We start from the raw sequence: 27841 nt of genomic DNA on the forward strand, positions 1-27841 counted from the left end.
GCAGATGGCCCGATGAATTTCTGAGACAGTAACTATTTATGGGAGTAAAAAGCCTTTATCCTGCAGAGTGGCTAGTGGATTTGAACTTCTGAACTTGCAGATCGAAAGCCAAGCATAACCACTCCATCAAGGCTCCCTTCTGGCCTCGTACATTTCAATGTTTGTTGGTTTTATTTCCACTATTTACATACTCCTAGTGCCATATATTAATATATTATTACTGTGATATAATAATACTGTGATATAACCTTTAGCCCCACTCTTGGGTGTCACAAGATCTGGTACGTAGTAGGCGGGATCCACTTCATATCTGGTTTTGGTGGCACTTAGGAATTGTTTAGTGTTGTAAGGACATGGAGGTCAAGAAAGAATAAGATAAAACAAAAAACGATTTAAGCAGGGAGAAGATGAAAAGTGGGTGAGGGGTGGGGAGTGGATGAGTTCATTTAATGCATTTTAACAAATCAAAAAGACCCGTGTAAAGCACAGCTTCCTTAATCAAGGTAGTCCGTTTTTACATGAATTACTACCAGTAATTATTGATTGTACTTTCATGAAGAAGATCAACCATTGATGGATACCTCTGTAAGAATATTCATAGAAATCATTTTTTATACCTGGACAGATAATAGAAATCCAGAAGTGACTATGAAGCATTTAAAACTTTGTTGAACAAAATTAATGAAATCACTCATTTAATTTCCCCTCAGCCAGATCCCCCCCCCCAAACTTGCAGGCTCTCCAGTCGTACTCAATATAAGGGGATGTAATGTGAAAAACAAATGTACAAAGAAGCAGCTGTCTTCATTGCTCCTACGAAACTTCAATGTAAACAATAAATTACTTCCTATTTCAGACCTCATATTAGCCAAACATGAAAGGGGTTTGATAAGATCCTAAGAGATTAAATATTAAAGGCAAATTTATTTTTAAACTTCATGACAAAATTATCAATTTTCCTACATAGGTTTTACAATTCATTTCAGATAACTCTCCTAGCTAATCTACAGTCTTCTTAAATTTGTTAACTGAGACTCTTCAGTAAAATAATCAATTTGCTTAGATACATTCCTGATTAAAAAAACATTGTGTGTGTCTTTTTCCATTGAATAACCAATTAAAGGCAATAGACAATGGTTAGGAGAATAACTAGTATACTTTTCAATGCATGTGTAGAAAATAAAATCACAGAAAAATTATAGTGGAGGGTTTCTTGATGTGTGGTAGACATGTATGTTGGATAACTCAGTACCTGAGTTTTCAAAAACTAGAATAGGACCTCGTTTCCTGACTGGCATAAAGCTGAGTTGAGGTGACAGTAGGTCAAGTTCTATGCTGACTCTCCTTGTAGTTCATAGTTGATCATCTCTTTTTAATCTAATATATTTCCGTTTATTTTCTTCCTCCTATCAGCATTTTCGGTTTTTCTTCTCCAAGTGAGTAATTTAAAGTCCTATTTCATAATTAAAATGTGATATTTTGATAGTGCCAGTATTCATGTAGGGTGCTATTTGCATTGTATCATAAATAACATGAGTTACAATATTTAGCGTCATACAGAACACTTTTTAACATTAACATTTTATATTACTGTCTGACCTATAAACAAGATTTATGCTAAAATAATTGACTAATTGCATTTTGGGCACAGCATACTTCCAGTAATTTGATCATAAACTTGTGAGATCTCTCGCTTTCTCTTTTTATTTCCTTATTTGTTACCTTGAAACTGCAATAAAGCTGTAGTTTATGACAAAAACTGTTGGAGAATTATCGTTTTTGCTATAAAAATGTAGCAACTAGTACAGATGCTAAGATAAATCCTTACCTAAGTAGGTCTTTCCTTTACTGAGCCTTCCAAGACTGATATATTAGCCCTGGTATGCAGTTTGGGTCCTATTAAATCCTCAGATTCGATCCCACATCCTGCAGGGAAAATTCTTCTTGTTTATTATTCTCTATACATCTTCTTGACACCCTTTTGCATGCCTGTTAGCTAGATAATAAAAACAAAACAAATATCCAGCACATGTTGTTTGTATATATTTTTCAACTATCGAAGTGAAGCCACCTTGACTATCTCAATAACTTGAAATATTTGTTTCTCATAAGGAGAAATGGATTTGATTGATAATAGTACCTTGTTTTCAGTCGTTCTTCAGCCCCACCAGGACCTTCCCATCTCTATTCCTGACCACTCGCAGGTCTTCATTGTTCTGCTTAGAGAGTTGAGATTTCCTGTCTCATATTAAAATCTATCCCTCCTATGAACTCGCAACTCTCTTCCATTTTCTTTATTCCTGGTCCAAACTTAAATGCTGCTGAAACCCAGCTCCGGAGCAGTGAGCTTGGGAAATGTCGCTGGACCAGGTCATGCCACCATGCGGATTGTTCCCTTCCAAATCCAGGCCGTTCCCGCACGTCCAGGGCAGTGGCCCGCAGCCTTCCTCGTGCTCCGGCCCTTTCATACACTTCCTCAGGTTGTACTCACCCCCAACCAGAAAATGATTTTCGTTGCTACTTCATAACTGTCATTTTGTTACTGCTAAAAATTGGGCGACCCCTGTGAAAGGGTCGTTCGCCCCCCCAAAGAGCTCGCGACCCACAGGTTGAGAACGCTGTCCTAGGGGCTCTCTGTCAATCACAATCACACTCCTTACTGTGCTAAGCGATAGTTTCAAATGTTCTCCTTTCCCCTCAGAACATCAGCACCACCTGTTATGGATTAAATTCTCTTGTCCCTCAAGCTGTATTTAGGTCTTACCCCCTGCACCTGTCAATGTAACCCTGTTTGAAAAGAGCTTTTGGAAAGATTCTGTTCTTGACAACGTTGTTGGTTAAATTAGCGGGGTCATAGGAGAAGAGAGTGGGTTCTGATCTCTCAGGAAAGTGGGCAGCAGAGACAGAAATGGAGCCACAATGGTTTAAGACATGTGAAGATATAGCTAAGGGTGGAGCAGTTCTAAGAGACTTTCAGGGCTCCCCAAAACCCGAAAAGAGGAGGAAGACTTTTCCCCCAAAGCAGAGGGCATGTGGTCCTGCCATTTCCTACTTATTAGCATCTGAGCCGGTTTAATCTGCCTTCTTACTGAAAAAAAAAAAACCATTGACTTTGAGTGGATGCTGACTCATACTAAGTAACCATATAGGGCAGAAGACAACTGCTCCAGAGGTTTCCAGGCATCCAGTTGTCACAGAAGTAGGCCGCCTCGTGTCAACCTTTCCAGAGGTAGGCTGCCTCGTCTTCCTTCTGCAACATGGCTGGTAGGTAGGTTGGAAGTCCCAGTTTTCAAATAGCAGGTCAACACATAACCCCCTGCCCCACAAGGGCTCCTTTATCTTCTGATCCACTGCATAAAGGGTTTTGTCCTGTGATGAAATGGTATTTCTTAATTTGGTGATTCAACCCATGCTTCCAGGAGTCCTGATGGTATAGCAGGTATAGTTGGGCTGTTAACTCCGAGGCCACCAACAGCTCCGTCCCAGCAAGATGAGGCTTTCTATTCCCACAGAGTCAGAGTATGTTAAACCCACAGGGGTGCTTTGACCCCATCCATCCTATAAAAGAGAGATCGACTCACTGCCACAACAGTAACCATTTCAACACTTACAGGCTGTGTTTTCTGATCTTATGAACACACTTTCTTTGTTTTTGACTGCTGGAGGTAAATAACATGCTAGCGAAGCTTGACATTTCTTCCTGCTTAGACCGCATGATCACTGTGTGTCTTTTAAGAACATCTTTCAAGACAGCCCCTTTTGATTGCCTCCCCCCCAAAAAAAATACCAACTTTTCAGTGGATGTGTCTTGAATTTAACTGGTCCAGCAAATCCCCCCAGAAATCACTGCCTTGATTGGACCTTCGTTTGGAAGGCACCTACCCTGTGACAAAGATATTTCAGACAGAGCTGGTCTGCAGCATCCACTGATCACAGATACCTATTCAAGTAGGATTTGGTTAGAACAAACCTGTACGTGTATGAACAGGACCCTAGGATTTAAATGTTTTCTGACTTGCCTTCAAATAGACAAAAAAGTCCCTTTTTCCATTTTGATGCGTGTAACTGTTTAGTGCCTCACCTTCTGAACTGAGCACAAACAAAACCACAAAAGCAACATGGATTGAAAGGGCTGTTAAAATCAGCTGAGCAGGAAATGCATTTAGAGTCTGTAAATAGGTTGTTAATGCTATCCTCCAGCAGGAAGAAGATGGAGACCAGGAGACACAGCCCTGCATTTAGAAGAAAACTCAATGCTCCCGTTAGACTAGGGCGGTACTGCTTAGGTAGTAGTGCAACAGAATCTGAAGGTAGATTTTTGAGCTGTTTAACACACTCAGGGAAATAAATTATTTGAAAAGAATAATAGCTAGATAGAGCAAACTTTGACTAAGGTAAACAATCTTGATGTTTATTTTATTTTATTTTAAAAACATTTTATTAGGAGTTTGTACATGTATAATTACAATTCATAGTTCCATTAGATTAAGCATAGTTGTACAATTGTTGGCATCATTTTCAATACATTTTCTTTCTTCTTGAACTCCTCAATATAAGTTCCCCTTTATCTCCTCCCTTCCCCACACTACTATCCCCCTGAACCCTTTATATATATATTCTTTTAAATTGATTATTTTATTTGGGGCTCTTACAAGTTTTATAATAATCTATCATTCCATTATATCCAGCACACTTGCACATATGTTGTCATCAACAATTCCAAACCATTTTCTTTCTATTTGAACCATTGGTACCAGCTCTTCATTTTTAACTCTCCCTCTATCATGAACCCCTGATAGTTTATAAATTATTATTATTTTGTCATGTTTTACACTGTCCGGCATCTCCTTTCACCCACTTTTCTGTTGCCCGTCCCCCTTTTTCTACCCAACCTTCCTTCCACCCTCCCAGTATCGCCACTCTCACCACTGATCCTGAAGCATTCATCTGTCCTGGATTCCTTGTGTTTCCAGATCTTATCTGTACCAGTGTACATCCTCTGGTCTAGCCAGATCTGTAAGGTAAAATTGAGATCATGGTAGTGGGGGGAGGGGTAGAAGTATTTAAGAACTAGAGGAAAATTGTATGGTTCATTGTTGCTACACTGCACCCTGACTGGCTCATTTGAACCTCAAATTTTGTTTACTTTCAAACACAAGGAAAATAATTTTATCTCCAGATTGTTCATGCATTAATTATTGTCTTTTGAGCAACTTATTTTTTGCCAATCTCTGCCAAGTTTAACCTCAGTCGCCTCTCCAATGTTCTGTTGAAGCACAGTATTAGTTCCTGTCCAGAAAATAAATATAAATTGTATTATTATTATCAAGTGTCTTTATTATTAAGACTCTCAATTCTCTAAATAACTATTTGCTGACAAAAAGAATGAAAGAATGAATTGGCTTAACATTAGAATTATCAATGCATATAGGGGTTTTGTTTATAATTTGCAGTATTTTTTATGAGAAAAACGCTGTTATCTTAGTGGGATGGTTTGAAATGTTTATATTATTTACTTTAATCATAGAAATGATAAAGTGATTGAAAAACTACTAAAATCTAACAAAACTGAAGGAAAAGCATGAGCTTCCAGTCACAAAACCTACAACTAAGCTCACTGCCGTCGAGCCAGCGCTGACTCTCAGACACCTTTGTGGGTTTCTGAGACTGTAAGTGTCTATGGCAGTAGAAATCCCGGTCTTTCTCCTGAGAAGGTGCTGGTAGTTTTGAACTGCAGACCCTGGGGATTACAGTCCAACACATAATCACACCACCCCCAGGGCTCCTGTATGGTGTTATAGTTACATTGTATTAGTTATACCTTAATTTTTTGTGTGTATTATTGTGTGATGCATATAATGAAATGTCAAGTTTTTTAATAAATTCAAACTTTTGGCAAAGTTATAAGAACAATACAAATAAATATATAAGACGATTACTCATGACTATTAAAGATCAAAAGAGATTTTGTTGTGTTAAGAACTTCAGAAGCAAATGAATTAGGAGGAAAGTTGCTTATAAATAATGTTTGATGTTACAATCAGTATGTTTTTTTTATCAATTGCACAATATGGGAAGTAAAAGTTATTTGTAGAATCATTGTGTACACAGAACTTAGAAACACAAGAGTTTCCTGCCTAACTTAAGAGCAATGTATGCTATGTAATTAATAATACTTATTACAAGGGGAAAAAAACCCAGTCACTATTTGCACAATTACTGGGGTAACACTAGAAAAATTAAAATTGTGTCATGTAGTGTTTTTTCACCTAGAGTAAAAAATTATATCAAGTATGTATACCAATTGTCACTGTAAGGATGGACTTGGTTGATTTTTGCTAAAATAAGCAACTAAATTTTTGATAATTAGACAACATTTGTCTTTGTTGGTACCATTGAGTCTTTTGTTGCCTTCTTCTTCCAAAATGGATAGATTTGTACTTTTAGACAACATCTACTACTATTAAAATGTTGAGCCAAATCATTATTGTATAGAAAAATGCTAGTCTAATTCTGCTAAAAGGAAACCAAAATAATTAATCTGACATTTCTCAAACTGTACTGGTTTGCTAGAAGAACTTAAACTTGCGAAAATATGGCAGGTCTCCTCATAACTAAATTTCCATGTAAATGTGGGGTACTGAATTTTATATGAAAGCAAACATGCAAAGATTAGTGGTTAAACACAATTTTAAATGGATTTTAAAGATAATGCTTAAGACAAAATACAAGGGCTATTTGAGCCACATTCATGGAACTTTGAGAACTAGAAATTCATTCATCTCTGCAGGTGAGTTTGAATTGCTGATATTTTGGTTTGCTGCTGGACACAACCCATAGCTCCACAATTCATCTTCCTTAGTAACTGAGTCATGGGGAGTAAATAAGGAAAATAAGATAAAAGAAATGGTGGACAAAGAGAAACATGGCAGTTAAAAAGAAAATAAATTAATAAATTCAGGAGCATACATGACTAACTTTTTGGAGTCTGGAAGTAATGGAGTCATTTGTAATTAGTGCAACAGCATCTGCTGCCAGACCAACGGAGGAGAGTCATACAGCCAGAGTCACCGTGTTAGCACAGGTCCACAAGATGAGAAAGGAGACCCTGGGCTAGAGCCATGAAACGTATTGCTATCATAAATATATGTCCTGAGTGCAGAAACCATTTGTGATACCTGTGGGCCATTTAATGGATCTCATCAATTCTGCAGGCCTCATGAAAGAGTAGCAACCTGTGAGCAAAAGAAATATCTTACGCTCTGTAGGTCATTAATTGCAGGCATAGTACATTCCTACACAAGGGTAGTTTGAGAGTTGCCTTTACAGAATACGTTTATATTCACAAATAACATGATCTGCTTAATGAAGTCATCTACTCCTTATTAAGATGCTGGTGCTTATCTGGGTGGCCATTGATCTTTGTTACGGGAATCTCGTTCAAACAAAAATGTTGCTGCTAGGTGCCATCCGGTCCCTGACCCTAAATGACCTCATGAACCACAGATCAAAACACTGCATGGTCCTTCACCATCATCACAATTACTCCTGGTCCTGAGACATTGATGCAGCCACTGTATCAATCCATTTTAGCAAGAGCTTTCTTCTTTTTCGCCGCCCCTCCACTTTACCAAACATGACTCCCTTTTCCAAGGACTGGTCTCTCCTGACAGCATGTCCAAAGTATGTAAGACAAAGTCTTGGCATCCTTGCCTCTAAGGAGCACTCTAGCCTTACTTCTTTCAGTGCAAATATCTTTGTCCTTTAGCAGTCCAAGGTACTTCCAGTGCGCTTCAGCACCGCAATTCCAATGCATCTATTCTTCTTTCTTAAGCAGTGTTCAACTTTCATATGCATATGATGCAATGGAGAATACCCTGGCTTGTGTCACGCACACCTTAGACTTCAAAATAACATCCTTGCTCTTCAGTAATCTGAATAGGTCTTATGCAGCAGACTTATCTAATGCAAGAGGTCTGTTGACGTCTTGACTGTCGCATCCTTGAGCATTGATTGTAGATCCAAGTAAGACAAGATCCTTGGCGACTTCAGCCTTTTCTCCTTCATGCTGTAATTTATTGGTCCCGTTGTGCAGATTTTGGTCTTCCTTACATGGAGTTGTAATTCGTACTGAAACCTACAATCCTTTATCTTCATCAGCAAGTGCTTCAAGTCCTCCTCATTTTCAGCAAGCAAGGTTGCATCATCTGCATAGCACAGGTTGCTCATAAGCCTGCCTGTAATCCTGATGTCACACTTCTTTATGTAATCCAGCTTCTCTGATGATTGGCTCAGCATATAGATCGAAGAAGTATGGTGAGATGATACACCTTTTCTGATCGTAAACCATGCAGTATTCCTTTGTTCTGTTCACGCAACTGTCTCTTGATCCATGTCCAAGTTCTGAATGAGCCCAATGAAATGTTCCAGAATTCCCATTCTTCTCAAGGTGATCTACAGTTTATTATGGTCCACACAGTCGAATACCTTGGCATAGTCAATGAGCTACAAGTAAACACCAGCAATGATATTCCTTGTTCTGTGCCCACTTTTGAATCTGGTCTGAACTTCTGATAACAATTCCCTGTCATCGTACTGCTGCAACTGATGCCAGATGATCTTAAGCAAAATGTTACTTGTGGGTGATGTCATTCTATAGCTGGAGCATTGTTGGGTCACCTTTTTTCCAGAATGGCCACAAATACGGATCTCCTCTAGTTACTTGGCCAAGTAGTTGTTTTCAGATTCCCTGGCATAGAGGAGTGGTGTTTCCAGTGCCTCTTCGGCTTTCTGAAGCATTTCCATGGACATGCTGTCAATTCCTGAGATTTGTTTTGGCTGATGCATCCAGTGAAGACTGAAATCCTGTATTCACCGCCATTGGTTCTAGCGCATCTGCTATCTCCTGATGTGGTGTGCTGTCAATTAGTTCTTTATGGTACGGTGACTGTGTATTCTTTCCATCTGCTCTTGTTGCTTCCTACATAACTCAATATTTTACATATAGAATCTTTCACAACCAAAAATAGCATAGAAATCATCATTTGAATTTTATTTCCAAGATATGGCACTGATGGATATGTAACTGTAAAATTAAAAGAAAAATTCTGGTATTACCTGCTCTATCTTTTAAAAGAAATGTGCAATGAACTTCTTTAACAAAAGAAACGAAGACCAAAGGAAGCGGAGAAGCATATAACATATCCCTAAATTATGAAAAATTTGACAGTGAAATGAACATTCAATCATACTGTTGGTTAGAAAAATAGTGTTATTAATATTTGTTTTAGAAAAAATATGCTTAAAATAGAAGTTAATATATAGATACATTTATATACAATATCAATTTTAAAGCACCATAATAATATAGTAAAATTATAATTTCTTAAAATTACTACTTTTAATAATTTAATTATGCTATTAATATAATTAACAATTATTCTATTATTATTAACAATAACAATGTATGATAATAATTTTTGTTATAATTTTTGTAATTATCTTTATTCCTATATGTCTGCAACAGTTTCATTAGTCTTTATTTGTTTGTTTCACTAGAGAATTTTGCATTAATATTTTATATTTCAAGTTTTACAAAACTTCTGATAATCCTCTAAGTAGAATTTGGAAATACTGACTTTCAATACCAACCCCAGTATTCATAGAAAAATATACCAAAGCGGCTAGGGTACCCAGTCAGCATAGAACAAATACTGCTAAATTGGAAATGTCCTCAACTCTTCACTTTTAAAATTGTGATGCATAAATGTTTCTAACTCAAACTTCATCAGAGAGAATGTTCTCTTTTCTTCATTTAAAATTTATCCAGTAAACAATTTTCTAATACAGAACTTGTCAAATGGGGTGCCTCTATTTATGTTCTTTTGAAGGAAATGTCAAATTTAAATTCTTAATTTAAACTTTTATAATAAAACTCCAATCCTGTACAAAATACAAATAACTTTGGGTTAAACACTACATTAAATCTCGTACAGCATATAAATAAATTCTATAATCAGGAACTCTATGGGAAGATTGTTCCCACAAATTAATGTATGCTAAAATATACTTAGGAACTTTAGAAACTAAATGTTGTGTGCTCTTTGAATGCCTATCATTTGATCAGTTCTTTTCTTGCCAAAATACACTGCAGTGTGTCTATTTTTTAAATTTTGGTAATAAAACTTGCTGTTCCATATAGGATTCAAAAGCAGAAAGATCGGTTCTCAATTTATTGTATATTTTCAATATCAAATATTTCCAGCAGATTAAAAAAATATATCCCACCTGAAGAATAGATTTGATAAAAAAGAATATATTTGATTCCTTGAACACTAGTGACCAAATGTCAGACCAATTATGAATGGCATCAAGGAGAAGATACATGATGAAAACAAACAGGTCATTAAAAGATAGAATATTCTTTTTAAAAAGAGAGACCAACATGTATGTGAGAAAAAACTGTTAAATTTTTCTCTTGAACATGGAAGCGCTAACCTGAATGGAAAAATTGATAAAGTAAAATAACTGAAGAAAAGATTTCAAGACTGTTCCAAACCACAAAACAAATGATTTCAGCAAAAAATATGCAAGCACTTGGAATTAGAAAACCAAAGAGGCATTTTTGACTGAAAAGCCTGAAGAGAAAAAAAATCAAGTTGCATTATTGAAGAATTCCATCAGCAAAATATTGAACTATTCAGGAACCATCAAAAGAAAATGAAGAAGTACAAAGTCGCTGAGCCATCATGAGTTGGTTGACATTCAAGAGTTTTAGAAGGTAGCATATGATCAAAAGCAACGACAAAGTTCAGGTTGCATTGAGAGCACTGGTGAAAAGCAGGCTCTAGAAACTGATGGAATATAAATTGAAACTTGTCAACAAATCAGTTCATCACTGCAGGTGCTCCCTCCTCTATCCCAAGATATTTGAAAGACCGCTGCCTGGCCAGCCAACTGGAATAAACCCTGATTTAAACTCATTCAAAAAAAAAGTGGCCCACAAGAATATGGAATTATTAAATCATTCATTTCACATGCAAGTGCAATTATGTTGAGGAATATTGAAAATCAATATTGAAAATCAACAGCACATCAATAGGGAATTGACCAAAATTCAACCTAGATTCAGAATAGAATATGGCATGGGAGATATTGCTGATATCAGCTGGATCATGGTTGAAGTAAGAGAATTCTAGAGAGATGGGTATTTATGTTTTATTAATCATGCAAAGGTATTTGACTGTATGGATCTATGGGTCATAGTGTGAAAAATGGGAATGCCAGAACACCTAATGGCGATCATGGGGAACTTGCCTATAGACCAAGAATCTTTTTAACAGAAGGGCACGCTTCATGGTTTAAAACTAGGAAAGGTATTCATCAGGGTTGTGTCCTTTCACCATCCTGATTCCGTCTGTAAATCTGTACGTTGAACAAGTAATATGAGAAACTGGCCTGTATGAAGAAAATTGTGGCAACACGTTTGGAGTAAGACACTAAAAGGCGGTGATTTCCAGAGCAGACAGCCTCATCCTCCTACTGTGCAGCTGGTGAGTATAGAGCTCTGACCGTTCACGCAGCAGTCCAACGCTTACCTGACAGCACCACCAGGCTCTTCTATGGAAGCACAGTCAAGAACTCAAATGATAAACATTTCATTGAATAAATGGGTTGTAGAAGACTTCTTTAAAATGTTAAAGGAAAATATTTCACTTGCTCACTAAGGTTAGCCTGACGCAAGCATGGTATTTTCTATTACCTTATATGCATGTGAAAGCTGGAAAATAAGTAAAGAAGACTGAAAGCAAAACAAAACAACAATGAAAGTGATGCCTATGAATAATGAAGCTGGTGACGAATGAAGGATACACCAATGGACTGCCAGATCAATGCATAAATCTCTCTTGGAAGAGGTACAGCTACGATGCTCCTTAGAAGCAAGGATACTGAACTTGTCCTTAACCAGCTTTATCCAAATGAACCAGTCCCTACAGAAGGACAGTAGGCATCGTAAAGGGTCAGGGACAAACAGCAAGACTCACAATGAGATAGACTAACAGTGTCTGCAATAGTGGTTTCCAATGTGTTCACGATTGTGAGGATGGTGCAGGACCTGGCAGTGTTTCAATCTGATGTATGATTTTTCTTTCAAAAGTTCATGGAGCAGTTAGATTATCTTTTACCTCCATTTTTCCATCAAGGTTTTAAAATCCCTTAAACATTAGGACACTGCATATCATACTCAACTCAATAGCACCTGGTAACAACACATTCAATAGATTTCTCTATAGATTTCTTAATTTAATGAGAACATTGAGTTTAGTATTATAATGCCAATTATTTTGTTAGGAGCTATGTAGTCTATTTCGAACTCATATGACAAAGTTGAACTGTTTCCTATGATTTTCTAGGCGCTAATCTTTATAGGAGAAAAGCAGCATGTCTTATGCCCATGGAGTCCCAGACTGGACTTGAAACACCGTGGTATCATTGAAACCCTTAGTAATGTTTCCTCCATGTAGCCCCTTCAAAATAAAATTGCAACAGCATTCTGACCATTGTCAGAGGTTTTACTTCTGGTAGAAAGATCTTTCAGAATCTTCATATTTCTGCCATCGAATTAGATAAAAGCAAAGCCATTACTAAATTTTACTGACTGCATGAAGTCATGAAACATTTGGTAACAATGATTTCAAGCAAATATAATTTATAATATTCTTACAAAATTATTTTGGAGCTAACACATTAACAGCTGCTGCTTAACGTTTTCTACATATCCAAAATAACTTGGAGCTGAAAATGAACGAAATTAATTTAGAAGTCGAAGAATCATGATTTAAGGCGTGACCTGTGAATATATACTTAGCATCTCTGTGCGTTATCTTTGAGCACAGTTTTCATAAAATAATCCCTAACTATAAAATAGATGTTAATGTTCATTTAGAATTATTTTCTAGTTTTCATTTTATTATGACTGGTAGCATTACAGAAAATAAATTTTAGTAATAACATTTTAAATACATTCAGTTTTAATTTTATTAATGTGTTTAGGTTAAAAAGATTTTACTACAAAGTTGAAAACATTTACTAAATACTTAAAAAGCAAATAATTATAGATTTATGTTATAAAACAAATGGAAATTTTAATGTAGTTAGAATGTTTTGACTATTCTGTATGCCAGGGTATGTTTTATAGCAGGATTAATCAACCTCTGTATACTTAACATATTGTATAAGAATCCAAACTTTAATATCTCAATTTCCAATTTACACTACCAAATGGCAGGTTGGCAATTTCAACAGTAGATTAACGTGTGGGCTGTAATATACATGGGCAATTCTCTTAATGATCAGTAAAAGGCAGCTCAGAGAGCATGAGACAATTTGTCAACATGATGAAAGAAAAGTAGGAGAATCCACACTTGTATGTGCTATGATGGCAGATTTCATTAGGAATTTTTCTATTGGAGTCATATATTTCTCCTTCAAATCCATCATTCTCTTTTCCACAAGTGATTGCCGTGTGCCTAGGGCAACCCCTTTCTCTCCACTCATCTATTTCCTGTGGTGATAGGCAGCTGAGTTACTGCCCTCTCTCAGTGACATTGAATTGAGAATTGATTCTGATTCCTATAGGCAGCTGAGTTTACTGCCCTCTCTCAGGGACATTGAATTGATTCTGACTCATAGTGATATATAAGACAGCATAGAACCAACTCTCCGTGTGGGTTTCTGAGGCTGTACCTCTTTACACAAGTAGAACGAATCTACTTTATCCTGCAGAGTGGCTGGTGGTTTTGACCTGATGACCTAGTGGTTAACAGCCCAACTTGAAACCACTACACACTCACCAGGGCTCCATACTTTGTTTATAGGGTACCATATTCTTCGACAAAATAATCCTCTGAGCAATTTCTGCATGTCACTAGTTTGCTGAGGGACGGAAAGAACTAGTTCATGTGACAATACTTGGATTTGTGTTGGAAGACTTGCTTCCCTCATTTCAATTCTCGCACATCAATTGATAATGGACTTCATTGGAATTTATATAACTAGCCTTGGTCATTTGGGATACCTGGATGCATAGATAAGAAAACTTTTTCTTGGTGTTGAGCCCTGAGTCCAGCCCTCTTTCCTTGAATCCCACTCCCTGCTTTGGGATAGATCTGGGTGAATCACAACTGAGTTAAATCTTCACAAATGTTGTGCTTAATAGAAAGCAACATTTGAGAGGTGATTAGCATATGAAAAGTCCATTGGGGAGTGTCCTTGGGTCAACACTGTGAGACAGAAGAAAAGACAACAATTTAGGAAGGGCAAAAATCTTCAGTGAAATTTCAGTGGAAGGTGCAGTGGACCTTATTTCTTCCGTGGGAGTTTTGAAGATGGGATCAGCTTATTTTCCGTCCTAAAGTAAAGTGAGGCAGTCTTTCGTTATTGCTCAGTTAGGATCGGTCGTTGAAAGAGGAATGCCCTGGAAAGAGATGTAACACTGGGGTGTAACCTAAGCTCTTTTCAGGTGAGGCCATCTCCTCAAAAGGATAGGTTCTCTATCTGTCCACACCCCTCCCTGCACTTGAGCTAATCGGTCTAGTATTTTTGAAGGTGGATCCTAATCCCTCCTGTGCTGTCCTTTGAGATGTCAATGGAGTTCTACTATTGGATTATGCACACACACACACACACACACACACACACACACACACACACATACACCCGTATTCAAGACAAATTCCCTAAAATCAAAGGTGAAAGTGTTAAAAACAAAAACAAAACAAAACCTGCTGCCATCCAGGGACCCTGTAAGAACCAAAAGTTCTAAGGCAGAAATGCTATCCATTCTTAGATATCTCCATTTCTACACTTTCTGTTATGTGATAAACAGAATATCTTTATGACTTAACATGTTCACTTTCAGTCAGAATTATATTATTAAAAGCATGCCTAACATATATGACCAATTAAATTCAGGCAAGTAATGACAAAAATAATTGATAATGAAAAATCAATTGTCAAGAAGATGCTATGTGAGCTGAAACCTGAATCATAATATGGGACCAGCTGTGTGAGGATGGGGAAAGAACATTCCGGCAGAGAGAGGAGCAAATGTCAAAGTGCTGAGCTGACATGAACTTGGCAACCTTCCAGGCATTGTTCTCAAAGCTGAAGCCAGACTCTCCACAGCTTCCAAAATTTTGATAGCTTTTCCACTGAAGTTCAGACTTTGGTAAAAGGTCAGCATGCGAATGTGGGACTACAACAATGAAGTGTGCAGAGTATAATACAGAACCGCGTTAGACTGGCTAGACTGTGGTTTAAGAGGTCTATGATACTTCAATGGCCAGATATTTGTAGTTGTTTGAAGTTATGTTATTTTTATGATGACTGTGAATCCCTATCCCTGACAAACACACACACAATTAAGTTAGTATATCAAACATATCAAATGTCCTTTTCTCAGGGAAAGGGAAAGGAAAAATGATCAAATACGGATTATGGCCTAGGATACTTGTGAGGAGCCCTCCAGATAAAGCAACTGGTCTCTATGGATCTGTAATAAAAGAGAAATAGGGAAACCAGTGACACAAAAACAAAGGTAGTCCACACAAGATGAATGGACGACACCAGCCATTCTGAAACTCTCCTGAGACCAGAAGAACTAGATGGTGCCCAACTACCACTACCACTCTATTAGCCAGGGCACTCTATTAACCAGGAACATAATAGATGATTATGGGAGAAAAAGTATTCAATAAAACACAAAAGCTTTAAAAAGAGTAAATGTTCAGGACCAGTAGAGAGTAGGGGAACCCCTGAGTCAATCACTCTGAGGTACCCTTTAAACCTTGAACTAAAGCACGCCCTAAGGTCACCTTTCTATTAAATAAATTGGCTAATAAAATCAACAACATCATCTGTGAATCCTCTGCTACTGTAGATGAAAAAAATAGCCACCAACATGAGACCAAAGGGTCAACATTTGCCCTCAAACAAAGATGAAATGGCAAAGGGTGGTGGCATCAAAGATAATGAATGAAAATGGAACAACTGGATCACAAATGAAAAGAATGTTTATACAATATGAACAACACAGCCAGGGTCAATAAACAATGTGCACTGAAATTGTCAAATGCTAACCTAATTTGCTATGTAAAATTTCACTTGAAGGATAATAAAATATTATTTAAAGTGATTATGGTTTATACATGAGATGATCTGCAATTGTCATAAAGGAGAATAATCAAAACAATAAAAACCCTGAAAATACACTGAGAAATAAGGCCTGAGCCCCTTTCCCCAGAAGAATTTACTTCAGAGGACTGCACTGAAGCTACAGCTCAGGGAATGAGACATGTCTGAGCAGAGCACTTGGGAGCAAATGAAAGGGGAAGAAGAGAGAGCGGACCACCAAGCCTTGAGGATGGTATCCCTGCTCAGAGCAGCCAATGCACAGAGAGGATCATATGGCCAGCCCCACTAGAAGAAACAACATCCTTCACTGACCCATAACCCTACAGGGGACAATACTAGAGACTCAGTGTGGGAATTGTGCCCCATCTGACCTCACTACACCGAGGAAAAACACTAAGGTCGTGCAACAGAACAGCAAGGGGACCAGAGCAAGGAAGTCATGAGGGAGTACCAAAAGTAGACTTTGGGGCCAGGGCATGGCACCCCATCAGACTCAACCAGAAAACACTTCAGACCTTGAACTATTTACAGGCTTTTTTTTTTTCCATTGGTTTTTGTTGTTTTGTTGCTTTGTTTTCCTCTGTCTTGTTTTTGTGCATATTATTATCTCTGCAGGTCTATCTATATAAGACAGGCAGGATAAACAATCTGCAGGAGAAAACAATGTTCTGGGGGGACCTGGGAGATGGGGAGGTGGGGGAAAGGAAGTGGTGTTAACAAACCCAGGGACAAGGGAACAACACATGATCCAAAATAAGTGGTGAGGAGGCTGTAAGAGACTTGGTAGGGCTTGATCCAGGGTAATGTTACTGAGAAAAATTACTGAAACCCAAATGAAGGCTAAGCATGATAGTGGGACAAGAGGAAATTACAAGGAAATAGAAGAAAAAGCTAGTAGGCAAAGGGCAGTTATAGAGGTCTAAATGCAGGCATGTACATATGTAAATATATTTATATATGATGGCAGATAAATATATCTATGTGCATATATTCATAGTATTAAGGTAGCAGATAGACATTGGGCCTCCATTCAAGTACTCCTTCAATACAAGAACACTTTGTTCTATTAAACTGGCATTCCATGATTCTCACCTTCCATACACAATCCCAACACAAAAGGCAAAAGGGTGCCTGAGTAAATTTGGTGAAGAAAGGTGATGGTGTCTGGCTATCAAAAGATATAGCATCTAGGGTCTTAAAGGCTTGAAGGTAAACAAGCGGCCATCTAGCTCAGAAGCAAGAAAGGCCACATGAAATAAGCCCACCAGCCTGTGTAATCACAAGGTGTCAATGGGATCAGGTATCAGGCTTCAAAGAACAAAAAATCATATCATTGTGATTGAGGGGGAGTGTGGAGTGGGACCCAAAACCCATCTATAGGCAACTGGGCATCACCTTACAGAAGGGTCATCGATAAGAGATGAGCCAGTCAGTTTGTAGTGTAGCAACGATGAAATATACAACTTTCCTCTAGTTCTTAAATGCTTCCTCTCCTCCAATATCGTGATCCCAATTCTACCTTCCAAATCTAGATAGACCACAGGATGTACACTGGTACAGATAGGAACTAGAAACACTGGGAATTCAGGGCAGATGATCCCTTCAGGATCAGTGGTGAGAGTGGTGATACTGGGAGGGAAGTGGGAAGGTGGGGTAGAAAGGAGGAACCTGTTAGAAATATTAGCACTGGGTGTTACAAAGTTACATCCTTGCCAAAACATATAAAGATTGATCTGTGTTTTTATCCACTTGAATATGAAATAAAGAGGAAAATGTTGAAAAACAACAAAAACAGAAATATTCTGTGGACCAAGACTTAAAAAAAAAAAAGATGACTCCAGAATAATGACGGTGACTTTAATTTGTGGCTGCGCAGCAGCATGGATGCCAATTTGCAGATGTATTTGCTAAACTGCTGCCAGGAATCTCCAAGGAATTACAGAAAATGACAAAGATTTTCATGTCAGTGAGAGTTCACTGCAGGAGATAGAAACATTTTACGCAGGCAGAGGTTTAAGTGAGTTCTCATAATAAACCCATGGGAAGAACTGGAAAATGGGTTTCAGTCTGGATCTCCCAGAATGCCTCCCAGCTCCTGAACGCCGACTCACCAGCCCACCTCCCACTTCTCGGACCGCTTCTGCAATCACGGAGTCCCCGAAGACAGATCGTAACTGATCCTCGGGAATCATAGAGCTGGAGCAGCAGCCTTGTTTCATTGACCCGCACTATTTCATGTTTCTGCTGCTTCTGCTAACACAACTCCTGTCCCCTGAGAAACTGGGGGAATGACCCCAGGCACTGCTTTGTGTTACAAGCCAACACTCTTAGACCTTGCTGGCCAACTGAGAGATGCCGGGCGATGACCCCTGAACTTTGTGTCTCTACAGCAGCCATGGCAGGACCTTACAATTCAGTGTGCCTACTGCAGAAACAGGTGGAGAGTAGAACTCACCCCCAAGGTTCTAAAGGACAGGGAAGCCCGAACAAGGCAGTCAAATGGAAGTTCAGCGATCCAATCCCAGAGATTCCGCATGTCATAGGAAGGCGAACGTTCTCCTGAGATGGGAGCTTGGCTTGTTCCTCTTCTTGTGGGAACAGATCATTCTCTCAGTGCCTCGGACTCCCATTGACAAGTCTTACTTAAGGCTGGCATAGTTTACCAGATGCTGATCTGTGGCATTAGGAGAGAAGGGGCAGCCAAGCTGAGCAAAGATGGCCAATATTCAGCATTCTGAAGGAAAGCCTGATTAGCAATTGTTGACAGCCAAGGATAGAACCAGCTCATGGAAAGTCTGATCAGATGCTATCTGGCTGCAGTTTCTGGAATCACAATAAGGATGTGTCCGTGTGCCTGACTGATTTCTGGATTGCGTTGGGAGGAGAGGCACTTTCTTATTTGGCTGCGACAGCATTTGCCTGAGTGGTTGCTTATTATGCCTCCATGACTGGCTGTCATTCTTTCTGTTGTAATGATTTCTAGTGAAGCTTTGCTTTAGCTCGACTCATTCTTCAAAGGATGATTCTTACGTTGTATGAAGGACCAGGCTTACTGCCAGATGGAGATTGTTGGAACATTTGAGATGATGGTGTTTAGTCCCCTTTCAGGCATGGGGTTGGATTTATCCCTGGGGCTCAGTTTTCAGCCAAATACTAGGTAAATATGTAATGGGAACTGTTGGGAAGCATCTGAGATGCTGACAGCAGCATTAGCCCAAGGAGGAAGTGCCAGGGTAAGCAAAGAGGAAGCAATCAGAATGGAAAACACAGGCAGGAAGTGGACGTGGCATGAGGGATAGGATATTATGGGGATTACAATCAATGATGTGAAAGAAAAGGGGTACGAATCGTTCAGTGGAAGTGGAGCGGCAGTTCCAGCCTCTTGCTGGGCATGTGTTCACTGTGGTTCACGTCTCTGCTCTCCCTGTTCCTGAGGCCCACAGGGGCCCTGTCTTGGAATGAAGCTGGGGTTGCAAGACTACCCCCCTAATTCAGTACTGGTGCTTCCAGAAATGACAAGGGAGGAAAAAGTAAAATAAAAATGACTGAAAAGAAAAAAAGCCTTCACCTAATTCCCAATACAAAATGAAAGACAAGCAGACACACACAAAACAGAACTCAAGCACGGAAGTTGAGGGAGAGCTTAATCACAGCACAAGGTTAAAAACAAAAATAGAATTTTAAATTAGCCTAGACTGGGTGTGAGTTAACAACGCATGATTTAGCAACCAAATAAGCCAGTGCAGACTTATTTTCTTCTTTGTGTTCAAACAAGATTGTTGAATGAAGGAGGAGATAGATGAATGAGGCACTATTCTAGTCTTCACGGCCACTCCTGGTCGAGAATATTCATTACCACTTAGTGCACAGCCCCGACTTTCAGAAGATATTGACAGACTGGAGAGCATTCTGAGCCTGATGGCGATGGGACATGAAACAACCTTCTACCAGAGGGTAGCAGGACACTCTTGATCTTTACCTTGAGAGGGGGAAAAAAGGACAAAACTTAGAAGAAAAATAATAAAAGCTGAATTACCTACGACTTACTCTATCCCAGGCTTGGTGCTGTGTCTTCCAATGTACTTCAAACATTACGGGTCTCTCCCAGTGGAAAGGGCGTCAAGGAGCTCCCGGAAGCAGGGCTGGCACCAGTGAGTGGAAACCCCACAGAGACAAGAGCATTTTATAAAGATAACATTTCTAACTCTCCAAGCTGCCCAATAGCAGAAGAAGCCACCTTGGTGGGATTGAGTTGCATGGTTTTGGGGGTGCTGAAGCAAAGATTGATGAACACTTAGACAGCGATATGATGGAGGGAAATAGGTATTAAGTAGGCACATGGGCGAGAGGAACTCTAAGCCGATCTGATGTAGTCCTCGACTCAGTACCTTATCAAAACAGCAAGCCCTTTCCTTGACAGCAGTGGCATGATTTCTGAACAGCCAGAAGTCCGTCTGCAGTTCAACAGGTCAATTTCAGAGTACTCTGGTTGCTGCATTCCCTAGAGGCAATGGAAACAGCAGAACCAAAAGTTGCCGGGATAGGAAGCAAATGTTTTGTGAGTGGGCCCTTAGGTGTAATGGTGACAAGAGTCCCTCTTCTTCCCTCCTTTGGTGTCCAGACCCATGTGTTCTTAGCAGGGCAGTGATGGTACCATCTATTGTTTGCTTTTTTAGAGCATGAGACATTTTCATGCTCATATCATTAGAAACTCACATTTTATAGCATGTATGCTTTATATATTAAAACGAATTACTTTTCTGGATATCTGCTGATTGTATAGCTTTGATGTTTCTAATGACTGTACTTGATCATCAACCCCTCTATCTTTTTATCTATCTATCTTTTTATCTATCTATCTACTTCTATGCAATAAAAGTTACACCTTAACAATTGATTCCCGTGAGTGGAAAAACATAAAGGCCGATGTAAACAAATACAGATGTAATGTTCAAGCTAGAAGACCCAGATAGCCTGTTTATAGATGTAAAATTTTTAATCAGATAAAATTGATTCCTGGTTTGAAGTTGAGAGCCTTTGTGGCATAGTGGTTACCCATTGGGTTGCCATCCACACAGTCAGCATTTCAAAATCACCAGCCAGCTCCGTGGGAGAAGGGCTGGGCTTTCTATGACCATAAAAAGGTACAGTCTCCGAAACTCACAGGAGCAGTTCTGTCATGCCGGATAGGCTTGTTATGAGTCAGTATAGGCTTGGTGGAGGTGAGTTTGCTTTTTGGTTTTGTATGAAATTGTATGTCTAATCATAAAACTAAGCATTTTTCTTTCTCCGTGCCCGTAGTCACAGTGATGTAATTATGTATTGTTCTGTTGGCAAGAGACTCTTTCACTCATTGCTTTCTGGTCAATGCCAACTCACAGTGACCGACCAGGACAGGGGAGGGCTTCCCTGTGAGTTCCTGAGACGGTAGCTCTTTAGGAAAGTAGAAAGCTGCTGGTGATTTCTAACTCCTAACCTTGTGGATCACAGCCCAACGCATAACCACTGTGCCACTGGGCATTCACTCTACCCGCTTTCCTATCAAGTAGAATTTTTTAAACTACTCGTCCCCATTGCTGTCAAGTCACTTCCAATTCTCAAGGCAGCCGCAATGGTGGCCAACAGAGCTGTGCTACATAGAGATTTCAATGACTGACCTTTTGGATGTAGAGGCTCTTCTTCCAAGGTGCCTGTGTGACCTCCAACCTCTCGCCTATCTGTTAGCACCCTAACCTGTTAACCACGTGCACCACCCCGGGCACGTTTGTGTGCATGTTATCGTTGGCTATGGAGTCCCGTCTAACTCACAGCGACTCTGTGCACAACACAATGGAACCCCGTGCCGTCATCACCATCATCGTGATATTTGAGTCCTGTGTTGTAGCTACTTCATCAATCCACACAGCTTAAGGCCTTATTCACTCTCTCTGAACCTCTGTTCTGCTGACAGCCTGCCCAAAATATGTGAGATGATGGCTCGTGATCCTGATTTATAAGAATGTTCTGAGCTCGTGGCTCACAGCTATATCTTTAGTGACAGACTGGTTTGAATGTTACCTGAGTAGGTGGGGTGCGTAGGATTCCAAAATAACGTTACCCACGTGCCCTGTAAGGAGTCAGGCCTTCATTAAGCTCTTCATGATTATAACTGTGGGTTGCACCTGGGTTGCCTGCAGCGCTGCGTATGATGCAGTCCTGGACAGGAATGTGGCCATTAAGAAGCTCAGCAGACCTTTTCAGAACCAAACGCATGCCAAGAGGGCCTACCGGGAGCTGGTCCTCATGAAGTGTGTGAACCATAAAAACGTGAGTTTTACTGTTATTTTTAAACCCCTGGCAGTGGGAGGTGGCAAAATAGGGAGAAGAAAATGAGTGAGCCAACTTTTATGTGAAAGGCTTCCTCCACTTTGCAAGTTTTGCCTTTTAAGATTGTTTATCCTGCCCATATGCTACATTTGATTTCATTGTCCTCATGGTAACTTTCTGCTTAAAAATCATCTGAAAACCATATGGCGTGGAGGGGATGAATTTGATAGCTATGTCCCTCTTATGTCATTAGCCACATTTGGTTATTTTGTTCCAAATTAATCAGCGAGCTTCATGCTTTTCAAAATATCCTCAACAAGAACACTCACTAACATGAAACATGTGCGAGTTCTTTATACTTTTGTTTGAATTATTAGCAGATGATGATATTTATTTATTGTCACTGTTGTTGTTTTAGCTATTGTCTGGCATTGTAATATTGCGCTTCGCTGTCTTGTTTTTGTAGGTCTTGTATATATTTGCAGAACACTGCCGAGGAGAGTCGCTATGAGTTGAAGTCAACTTGATGGGCAGTGATTGAGTGAGAGCTGAATAGGGTCATTAAGAACATATTCTCATTGGAACTTAGTGGGGTCCAATAATATAGAACTTTCATCCCTTCAGATTATAAGGTTCTTCATTACAGACAAAGAACTTTGGGTGCTTTCAAAGTCCCAATTATTCTTAGTAAAGTTAAGAGAACGGTTAACTCCTTATGGAACATGGGAGTTACATAGAATGCATTACACACCAGGGAGCTTTGGGACCCAATCAACTCTATCATAAGGCCATCTGCTCTTAGTGGCCCTGATCTAATGACTGTAGGAGCCTTTCGTTTGGAGAAATTTTGAAATACAAGTCTGAAGGCCCCAGCTCAATGACAAGGATCCTCTTTTCCTCCACTGGCAATCGTGTGATTATTGGAGTGTTGACATTTCTCCTACTCAAAGCAGTGAAATATCAGCATAAGCTGCCTTGATGTCATTGCGCTCCATTTTACTGGAGATGTTCTAGTTAGTGTTACATTTAGTCATTAAACCAGTATTTATTGGGTGCCTATAATGTGGCGGGCATGGACATAGATGCAGATATGGTCTAGATGCTGAGGAAGATTTAAAAAAAAAAAGCACTGCCATGCAGTTGGAGTTGCCTTCAACTCATCGCGTCCCATAGGACGGAGTCGAATGGCCGCTGTGGGGGAGCCTCCTCTTTCTCCCACAAGGGGTCACTGTAAGTCAGCATTGGCTTGATGGCAGTGAGTCTGGGTTTTTTGGTTGTTCATTTGAGGGAGAAGAAGAAACAAAGCTTTTTATAAGTCCTTGTGGCATTTATTACTGCCTTCTCATATCCCTACCACGGTTATTTCTCCTCTTCCTTTCATCACTTCACAGCCATAATCTACCAAGGAGAACCACATCCTAAAACAGCATGATCCTTACAACTGCACCTATTATTCCTCTTTCCTTAGCCTTTGATCATTCTAACTTCATAACTATAGACAGATCATATGTCCTTTTGAAATACTTACCAATGGTCTAAAGTAGAGTTTTAGCAAAGAAAAAACCCTATTTTTTACTAATATTTGCTTTTAATTTCCACAAGCACACTAGTGTGTGAGTTTGAGTTGCAGTGAACACTTGTTAGATATGTTTTAACTAATCCATGCTTGCTCTCTTTCCCTCTTTTGCCTCCTTTCTTCTTGCCTCTTTCAGATTATTAGTTTATTAAATGTTTTCACACCCCAGAAGACACTGGAGGAGTTCCAAGACGTGTAAGTATAGAAATTCAAGAAGAAAGGGAGAACAGAGAACTCAATAATCCATGGGAAATTTTCAAAAGGTCAATAAGAGAACCCCCTGCAGAGACCAAAGGAAGAAGAGAGCTAGTTGAGTGGTAGAGCTAAGGAATGATAGGTAGGTCGGTGCCATGTGTACCAAGTGGAGAAGGTACCTGTCCAGGGTAGTACTTCTGGGGGCGGGGGGGGGGAGGGCAGTCTGCCTATTTCTGACAGTATGACACTCTGGACTTTGTTGTGTCATGGTCTTGGTCTCATGAGACAAGATATTTCTTCTTATTATTATCTTGATCCTATGAGCTTTCTAGAAAGAGTTAAAACACCTTTAAATATTAATAAAATGGACGCAATAAAAACCTTCCTTACTTCTATTTTCTAATACCTTTGAATTTCACAAAAAGAATTTACAGAGAAGTATAATGAGAATAACCATGATTTCCAACATATTCTCATCTTTAATATACATATCAATGCATTTGATGAAAGGAGCCTGTGATTTTTTGTCCTCATTTGTAGTCAGGATACTTGGAAGGATTCCAGGAAATACAAGGGAAACATGACAGCAAGATATAGGTAGACTACAAGTGACTACGCTTGCTACCGTGCAGAATGCATTGGAAAATGGATTATTGCAAATGCATTTAGGTTAAAATTTAACACCTTATCATTTGATCTCCATTTGGATCCATTTAACATTTGTTGTAGATTTTAGCATTTTCTGTTTTCTGTTCAACTGTTTTTTTAAACCTGTTTTACTCTGTTATGATAGTTTTTTTTAAATGTTTTTCTGCAACCTGGGATATGAAATTTAGGATAGGCAAATCTATAGTAGCAGTGACTGGATTAATGGTTCCTTCGGGGGATGGCAGTGGCAGGTGGGGGAAGTGGGAGCTAACAATGATGAGTATGTTCTAAAGTTGATTGTGGTGACTCTTGTACAACTCTTCTGAGTATGATTGAACTATTGAATTGTATGATATGTGAATTCTATGCCAATAAAACTCTTCAAGCCCCCACACAAAGTCATCTCTGTTGAGTTGATTCCAACTCATAGGAAACTTGTAGGACACAGTACAACTGTCCCATAGAGCTGTCAACGCCATGACTTTGCAGATGCAGACTGGTACATCGTTCTACCATGGAAAGCTGGTGAATTTGAACTACCAACCTTTTGGTTTGCAGTTTTGCCACCAGAGACCTCCCGTGGACATGAAGCAGACATTCCGGAACCCTGTTCCTACTCAGCGACCTCAGGGAGAGTTACTATTAACTAATAATCAAGCCCTGGCTGGAGATTTTTCGAATCCTTGATCCAAAGCGGGAGGTCAGAAGACTGTCCATGTTCGACTACCAACCTAGAGGTTGCAGATTTGAACCCACTCAGGGTTGCTGTGGGAAAGGGGCCTCGAGATCCGCCTCTGTAAATTGGCGGCCAAGAGAACCATGCGGAACGGTTCTCCTCCCTTACATGCGGGGTCACCGTGAATTGGAAACAACTTTATGATAAGGTTCTCTTAGTTTTCTGATTTGTTTGAAACGACTGTTTTGACACTAACACCTAGATTTGCCTTTTAGTTATTTAGTAATGGAACTGATGGATGCCAACTTGTGCCAGGTGATTCAGATGGAATTAGACCATGAGCGAATGTCTTACCTGCTGTACCAAATGCTGTGTGGCATCAAGCACCTTCACTCTGCTGGAATTATCCACAGGGTAAGAACGACTACTCCGGAATGAGGATGATGATGATACTTTTGGAGAAGAGAAAAGGCAACTGTATACATATATGTGCATGTATATATATCCAAAGCTTTATATACATGCACATATATGTAAAGCTTTGTGTATATATATATATAACTTTGTTAAATATGCTGACCCTACTATTTCTTTGACATTAACATTAGAATATTGTTCATAATTGTGCAGAGAAACTTCTACTTGTACTAGATGGAGTTCATTGTTTTAAAATGTTATTTTTCAGCTCATTGAGAGTCAGCTGAAACACTTCATGGTTGCTGGTTCCTTGATTGGCAGAGGTCATGTACGCAGTTGAAATAAAACAGTTCATGTCCGTCAATTGTTCTGGCAGCAGAAAGAGAGATCTGATCTTCTGTCTAGCCTAGACGTGAAAAACAAGCTGAAAAGCTTGTGTTTTCATTAGGAGAAATCTGAATGATAACAATTATTTATATGTATTATAGTTTATACATATTATAAATTATATATGTATAAACTTTTAAAGAAGATCTTAATTTGTGAGAATGATAATAGAGTCTTCTTATGAATTTAAAACAATCCCTAAAGACTTTATGTTTTAATATTACAAAAGCTCATTGTAAACGTCTTTGGGATAGTCATCTGCTTTGTAAACTACCTTGGGGATCATTAACTTCTTTGGAACAATAATCATTTGCTCTCCGCAGAGCTTTGCAGGCAAAGAATGGTGTAACGGGTGAGATCATCTTGACTGATTGAGTCAGCGGATGGGAATCATATGTTCAATTTGATTCTGGATTTTAAATTTTTGTTGTTGTTGTTGTTACCAGGATTTAAAACCCAGCAATATTGTAGTCAAGTCTGATTGCACACTGAAAATCCTTGACTTCGGACTGGCCAGGACAGCAGGCACTAGCTTCATGATGACTCCTTACGTGGTGACGCGCTATTACAGAGCCCCGGAGGTCATTCTGGGAATGGGCTACAAGGAGAACGGTAGGGAAGCTTCTGGATAGAAGGCTTAAAAAAAAAAGGTTGGGGGGGATTGGGGAGGAAGGAAATGAGTGCATGTTTTAGACAACCAAAAATAATGTTCTCTTTCATGTATTTTGTAAGATCTTTTTTTAACTGAAGCTGCCAGCTTTCATATTCAGAATAAAAAAATACTACTAGAAAGAATTACTCATTAAAAATGTGAAGGATTTTCTGAGAAGCACGTATTGCTGAAAGAGCTCTTAAACGCTGTAACTAAAAAGAATTGTAAATGTCGTCTGATGAAGCAGTCAAGTGGATGCTGATTAGGGCACAAGCTGTAGAGATGGAGAAGAGTCGCAATGGCTCCTCCACACTCTGAGGGAGTGTGACAGCAGGAAGAAGTCTATCAGCTCACTTAACCGTTGGGTTTTCGTGTCCTCGTTTATTCAAAAGATGGTGCCAGGGCTAGGGAGAGACAAACAAATGAAAAGTCGCCAGAAACTCTTGGGGTGAAAATGTTCATCATCTCTAAATGAATAGTGAATTTGGAACAATTCACATTTTTCAAACTGGATAAGCGTTTCTTCCATACTTTAAACTGCTCTGTAAGTGTTATTTAGCATAGTAATTGCCTAGGAAATCTTTATAAATTCTCCAAACCATCTGAGTAGAAAAATATTAAGTTTTATACCACTATGCTTTCATAAAGAAAATCTAATATTCATACACAGTCTTAAGTTGAAGAAAAGGAGAACCTTTGAAATATCCCAATATAATTTTATTGATTAAAATGAAAATATTCTGGTATCTTATTTTGACCAGAATATATTTTATGAGGAATTCAGTATATT

At 39.1% G+C, this 27841-nt stretch overlaps 1 protein-coding gene across 2 annotated transcripts in view; it reads left to right on the forward strand.

The window, feature by feature from the left end:
- Positions 1–27841, forward strand: part of MAPK10 (mitogen-activated protein kinase 10) — a 360072-nt gene that overhangs the window by 240195 nt on the left and 92036 nt on the right. The window contains exons 5-8 of one of the 2 annotated variants that reach the window (XM_075544072.1): positions 22371–22500; positions 24213–24271; positions 25871–26009; positions 26846–27011. In XM_075544072.1, the coding sequence (XP_075400187.1) occupies positions 22371–22500; positions 24213–24271; positions 25871–26009; positions 26846–27011 (494 nt within the window). Of the gene's footprint in view, positions 1–22370; positions 22501–24212; positions 24272–25870; positions 26010–26845; positions 27012–27841 lie in introns of those variants that run through there. The other variant, XM_075544071.1, reaches the window with a different exon arrangement.

Source organism: Tenrec ecaudatus, chromosome 3, assembly GCF_050624435.1.
Source record: "Tenrec ecaudatus isolate mTenEca1 chromosome 3, mTenEca1.hap1, whole genome shotgun sequence".
NCBI lineage: Eukaryota > Metazoa > Chordata > Mammalia > Afrosoricida > Tenrecidae > Tenrec > Tenrec ecaudatus.